Consider the following 7,055-nt stretch of genomic DNA (forward strand, 5'->3'; position numbering starts at 1 on the left):
TTTCTCATTTTTTTTATTCTTTTGCGTAAAACTAAAATTCATGCCAATATTTTTCCATGATTTATAAAAATTGGAGTAATGCAAATGCATATTTTCTAAAAAAAGTCAATTTTTAGTGAAATTTTGCCAGGAATGGGGCTTTAAATAATGAATATTCCAGTAGGCCTATATAAACAAATAGAGCTGCCTGTTACAAAATAAAGTAGGAGCTGAACTTCTTCTTGACTCTCACCTTGTACACTGAAAATAATAGTACTATTTTTACTACATGGCTAAAAAAGCACAAATATTGTCACTACTACAACTGACAGGGCCATTGTTAAATTAAGTCAGAGCCCAAAATATAGCATCATATTGAATACATCATCTGACATCATGGGAACCTAAACTTTAATTACAATTATTTGTTTACTAGGCCTAATTCAAAATTATTATTTTAAGACTTTAATCTAATACATACTGATTAATAATAGCTGATATTTGATGCACATTTCAGAATTAATAATCGTTTTTTATCTTACTGAATATTTATTGTCTACCAAATGAAATATGAATTATATTTGAATCTTTAGAAATACAATTTCTACAATATTAATCTTGTTTTTATATAGATAAATGTTCGATAAATACTATCTTTCATAAAACAAACGAAATTCAGCATGTCTATTTTTATTCCAATCAATGGCGTTTGTAAACATGTGCACTGACGTTATCGTCAAATCCCAGAACTTGCGACGGCAATGCCTGCCTGCCTAGGTCCCAGGCCAACCAATAATAATTAATAAAATGTATTTTTTTAAATATAGGCCTATGGAGCATCCTAGTACATGCACTTCAACTTTTACAACAAAAGCCTAGGCCTAGTAGTACGTCCTACTGTACTTAAGCCTAGGCCTACACTAGTTTGATGTCGTCGGGGTACAATTCTGTCTCTAAATACAGCATGACCACTAGGGAAAATAAAAATTCCCAAGAGTGGGTCTAAAAATTCCCAAGATTGCTTTTAAAAACCAAAGATTCTCAAAATATTCTTCATATAAGTCCTTCATTTTAAAGCTTTTTCAATGAATTATAAACTGTACAGTATTTTGTACTGTATAGGCCTTAACAAAGTGTCTGGGTTTTCAAGACCAGAAACTCGTTCGCTTTGGGCCATAGGCCTACTATAAGGCCTACTCTGTGCGTCCGTGGAAAATCCTTTTTGGTGACTAAGTGATATCCTTTCCTCTGGCATTGTATGTTAGGATAAGAATTCGAAGTTTGTGCGCAATTTTACCCATTCGATATTAAAAAAGTCAGTACTTCACACACATTTAGGCCTATGGCCTACAATATTATATAAAAAGGCATAATCGATCTTTACAGAGTGTCGAATTGATCTGTCAATTTTATACCAGGGGTCTACAGTATTGCATAGGATTATTTAACAAAAAGAAAAATTTGGAAAACAGTTTCCTTTGAAATTTACTTAAGCGAGTGTGTATGAAACCGGGTCTATGGCAACTAAAATTTGATACTACGTCTAGAAGTGTAGAGATACGAACCCTATTACTAAAAACTGTTGAATTCTAAATGATTACAAGATGACCAAGCATATAAATGAATCAGTCTAAAATGATATTCAAAGATATTATACAGCTATAGACTGCTAATGTTTGTTTTGCATGTTCTATCACACACTATCACTCACAAATTAATGTATGTAAAAATTGGTCGTAAAATTTGATAACAAGTTGACCATTAAAATCTATTGTAAATATTTATTTGAATCCGTACACCGATTTTGTTTCAAGTTGTTTGTTTTCAATATCATAGCTGTTTCATTAGGCCCTACGATGACAATGTTTTGAAATCGTACTGTATAACACTCCAAAATTTTTTTTTATGGGCAAACAACAGAAGGCTCTGAATTTTTTACAAGTTGACCAAGCGTGTTGTTGCATCACTATTGTTCAGTTACGATCACTATTCAGAGAGCAGCAGAGAGCAGCAGGCTGATAATTTGTTTTTCCCACAGCTATTTAGATGTCGTTGTTGGTAACTTTTTTTTTTAAATTGTGAGTGTAAATATTCTTTAGTGTATTAACTGTAGATAAGAATCTGTCTCTTATACACATCTAGATGTGGAATTGTAGATAAATAATGCACATAAAATCAATTGTCGATGGAGAACGGCGTCAGTCATCTGATTAGTCCCATATTAATAGTACCGATATTTTGAATACTTCTCTTCCGCAAATTGTTTTAGTGACTCATCTAATTCTTATATAATCACTTTCAACATTTTAATCGAAATAGTTCACCATATCGTAAAATTTTGAATACTGTACCAACCCAATTTGTTGGCGATCCTCAATGTATGTTATGTTAATGAAACATGTCATACTGTACAACAAGGGAATGTGTATTACAATATGCCAGTACGTATTTTTTAGGTTTTGACGCACTCCGTTCTGTTGTGTTTGTCTGCTGTTGAAAACAAACTTCCTCATTTTGTGACTCGCTATGATGACTGTGATGGACAATGTTGATTTATTAATAATATTTTGTTTGGGATGGAAAAAAGGAGTCAATTTCCCAAAAATACTCCATCAGCACATAGTTTAGTGTGGTTTATGAACAGTATGGCTATGGAATTTACTAACCACACAATCCGAATCAAAAAGTCGCAAAACTTTAGCTGCATTTGGTGGATTAAGTCGCAAAACTTTATCTTCATTTGGTGGCGCCATTTACTCTAGGTAGACGGAGACCAGTTTTGTTTCTGGTTGGTACATTTCTTACAAACATTCAGCCAAAGGCCAGTGAAATCTTTTATCGATGTTTGCCATCCTTATGTGAGCTATCGTAAAGCCATGGTTTGCCAGAGTTGCGTTCAATTTAAATCTCCGAACTTCTGAAGCTGAGATATTCTATGAATGTAGGCTTGTATCGCTTGATACAATTTAAAAACGGCTGACCAAATAATGAATTAGGTGCTAAATTTTGATTTAATGCTGGGTAAGTTAAAAACAGACATTCCGTCCGAGTGGGACTCATTCAAAAATTTGAGGGGGTTCGCTAGAAAACAGGGGGGTTCGCTAAAAAAGAGGGGTTCGCCCGAACCATAAAAAACCCCCCTGGCAACGGGCCTGGGCTAGATGGGTATGTGTGCTAGTAAATTGGGGCCATTTGTAGGTTAGTTTATGTGTGTGTTATTGTTTCATTGTTTATAGTATATTTCTTTACATTCTTATTCATTTTTAATTAAAATTTGTCTTTACTGTGTGCTAGGCCCTCCCTATTTTATAACAAGCCACTTTGGGCTTCATGAGGGTTCCAATTTTTCGTCTGTTAATTTTATATATACGAATTTTGAAAAATAAAGAATTTTGTATTTGTATTTGCTACTGTAGATAAGTGTGTGCTGGTATGTGGAGCTAGATGGGTGTGCGTGCTAGTATAATAATAATAATAATAATAATAATAATAATAATAATAATAATAATTGTCAATTTGTATAGCGCATAATAAATACCTCTATGCGCTTTACAGCATGGAGTGGGATAAATTATAAAAAGTTTCACCCCAAAAAAAAAATGAATAACAATATTTAATGAATAACAACAATAAATATAAATATATGATTACTATGTTAACAAATAAATAATTTGAAAATACAGAATTTAATTTATTTTAAAAAAAATCTATCTAATTGTTAAATATTTATTTTCTTATTACTAATTACTTACCTTTTACTGTACTTTTCTTCTCTTTACATTTGTTTCCTTTTTTACTTACGACCTGTCTCTCTTTTTCTTTACTTCCCTGTAATTTCTTTCTTTACATTTTCTTCCCCTTTCATTTTTCTACCTCTTTTTATGTTTTCCTTTTCCTTTTCCTTTTCTTACCATATATTTTCCTTTAGTATGTGGGGTTAGATGGGTATGTGTGCTGGTATGGGTTTAGATGGGTATGTGTGCTGGTATGGGGTTAGATGGGTATGCGTGCTGGTATGTGGTGTTAGATGGGTATGCGTGCTGGTATGTGGTGTTAGATGAGTATGTGTGCTGGTATGTGGTGTTAGATGGTTGTGTGTGATGGTATGTGGGGTTAGATGGGTGTGTTTACTGGTATGGGGTTTGATGGGTGTGTGTGCTGGTATGGGGTTAGATGGGTGTGTGTGCTGGTATGTGGTGTTATGGGTATGTGTGCTGGTATGTGGGGTTAGGTGGGTACAGTATGTGTGCTGGTATGTGGGGTTAAATAAGTGTGTTTGCTGGTATGTTGGTCTGGATAGGTATGTGTGCTGGCATGTGGGGCTATTGTAGATGAGTGTGTGCTGACATGTGGGGTTAGATGGGTGTGTGTGCTGGTATGGGGTTAGATGGGTGTGTGTGTTGGTATGCCTCGAGGTTGCGTCAACGTGAGGCGCTATATAAATCCAGAATTATTATTATTATTATTAGATGGGTGTGTGTGCTGGTATGTGGAGTTATGGGTATGTGTGCTGGTATGTGGGTAGAATATGTGTGCTGGTATGTGGGGTTAGATGAGTGTGTTTGCTGGTATGTTGGTCTAGATAGGTATGTGTGCTGGCATGTGGGGCTACTGTAGATGAGTGTGTGCTGGCATGTGGGATAGATGTGTGTGCTGGTATGTGGGGTTAGATGGATGTGTGTGCTGGTATGTGGGGTTTGATGGATGTGTGTGCTGGTATGTGGGGTTAGATGGATGTGTGCTAGTATATGGGGTTAGACTGGGTATGTGTGCTGGTATGTGGGGTTAGATGGGTGTGTGTGCTGGTATGTGGGGTTAGATGGGTGTGCGAGCTGGTATGTTGGGCTAGATGGGTAAAGGTATGTATCCTGATATGTGGGGCCAGATGGGTATATGTGCTGGCATGTGGGGGCCGCATTGGTGTGTAAATGAGGAAAGATGGGAGTGTGATGGAGATATGGACGAGGAAGGAAACATTAACACCTCAAGCACAATACCATAATTTTTTACTAATTAATACATATTTTGATAAATTCCTATAAAATTAAGTTACTTACAATCTCTTGTTTTCTTCTCTAGCCTCCTCCAACAGACTGTGTCCATACCGTGGAAGCACATCTTGCCTGAATGCTCTTGGTGTTGCTGACCTTAAAAGTAGGAGGTCAAATGTTTGAAAATATTGAATATGTAATCATTGTCTAACTAAATAATAATAAAAATAATACTAATAAGCAATGCCAAAAAATGTGTTGTGTTACTGCAAGAGCTAGTCCACACTTGGTTTTTCCAGGTAGCTTAAATACAAAAAGACCCTAGATGAAAGTTAATATACAAGCTAAAGTTAGTTCACACTTGGTTTACCAGAAAGCTCAGATACGAAAGGACCCTAGATGAAAGTTAATATACAAGCTACAGTAGTTCACACTTGATTAATACCAGGTAGATCAGATATGAAGAGATCGTTAGCTCCATGCTTGGGGTGCTTTAAGACTTGTCAGTCAGAGCCAACTCAAAGCTCAAGCTCAGTTCACATAATCGAGGTGGGCAAAGTGTGACCCGCAGGCACCATGCGGCCTGACAGAATGGTTATGCGGCCCGCGAAAATTAATTAAAAACCCTATGTGTGCGGCCCGCCAAGCAACAATGACATTGTTTTTTACGGTCTGATATCGATCAAATGTAAAAATAACATTAAAACTGCAAATAAAGTGATGTAAAAGCAGTGCTTGGAGGTTTTTGGAAGTTCACTGGTAACAAGTTTTAGTGCAGCCCTCGGTGTTAAATCAAAAATTCACTTTCACCCTCCGACCGATTTTTAGGCCCACCCCTGGTTTACATAAATCTTGACAAATATCATGTGGACAGCACTATACTGAGTTAATCATACCTGCGGTCATCCACTGGCGGTCTTGCGTTCTGTCTGCTTGTGTCTGGTGCCGCCTTAGCACGACCCTGTAATGATTAATATTTTGATGAGAAAATCAATATTTACTCTTTTAATATAAAATATAAAATACTTTTATTATTATTATTAATATTAATTACACATATTATTATAAAAATAACAGCAAAGGCGAAAATGACAAGGCGAAAAAGAAGATGACAAAAACAACAGAGGACAAAGATGAAGACATAATGGAAGAATTATGGCAAGGATACCGACTATAAAACAATAATAACAACAACACTTTTGTTAAATTTTATCTCAGATGATCCAAGTATTAGAGAGAGTAAAGATAGTAAACGTTATGTAAACTTATGTTATTAATCTATCAGAGCTTTCATCATCCAAAAGAAAATTTAACAAATATTTCCTGTGTGATCTTGGAGGTTAAAAACATTTTGACCTTTGGCATTTTGAATCTGTAAGCGCAGGTCATCTGGGCAATAAAATCCAACTATAAAATGACAAAGACCATTCTAGGGCAGGTGTTGTAAAAAACAGATAATGAATATTTTGGTGGATAATGGAATATTCCATTCAATTCTGCTATGCCTCTCTGAATACAAATTATAATTTTAAACTTAAGAAAATAATGTGTTCCAATTGACTCATAAACATTCAATATTTGTATACTATAGCATTCTAAACGTTAGTACATGCACTGTACTTACTGTGTCAATCCTAGACTGAACATGAGGATAAGATGTTTGTCTCTTACTCTGAGTAGCCAACTGTTGCTTGGCTATCATTAACTGTAAATAAACGATAAGATATGAAGACGAATCATTTTATATAAAGTTAGTGAAATATTTTATATATGGAAGATAATTATTGCATAGTTCATCAGCAGTATTAATTTTGCACTATCATTTAAACTATAGTCAGTTTTATTTGGTAATACAGTATATAAATACAACATGGTTTGAGGTGAAGCAGTGCGTTCAACAGTGTACTTCCCGAGGTGTTGGATGATTCGGACTCCCTCCAGATTTAATAAATATTAAACAGCAAACTGTCCATCTACATTAGCAGTTTGCATATGGCTCACATAGGCTGGGGTGCAGTAGTCGATTTTGGGTAGTAGTTGATTTTGGGTAGTAGTTTTTTCCCCACGTACGCGTAAAATTGACAC

General features: G+C 35.4%; 1 protein-coding gene across 5 annotated transcripts in view; it reads right to left on the reverse strand.

Moving 5' to 3' along the window:
• The window catches only part of LOC117116364 (protein fantom-like), a 45,000-nt gene that overhangs the window by 29,536 nt on the left and 8,409 nt on the right, over positions 1–7,055 (reverse strand). For all 5 annotated transcript variants that reach the window (XM_033260383.1, XM_033260382.1, XM_033260387.1 and 2 more), the window contains exons 5-7: positions 6,595–6,675; positions 5,867–5,931; positions 5,037–5,126 (exon numbers count right to left, since the gene is read on the reverse strand). In XM_033260383.1, the coding sequence (XP_033116274.1) occupies positions 5,037–5,126; positions 5,867–5,931; positions 6,595–6,675 (236 nt within the window). The remainder of the gene's footprint in view (positions 1–5,036; positions 5,127–5,866; positions 5,932–6,594; positions 6,676–7,055) is intronic.

This window comes from Anneissia japonica, unplaced genomic scaffold (assembly GCF_011630105.1).
Source record: "Anneissia japonica isolate Jap-2015-1 unplaced genomic scaffold, ASM1163010v1 scaffold288144_len532060_cov191, whole genome shotgun sequence".
Classification (NCBI taxonomy): domain Eukaryota; kingdom Metazoa; phylum Echinodermata; class Crinoidea; order Comatulida; family Comatulidae; genus Anneissia; species Anneissia japonica.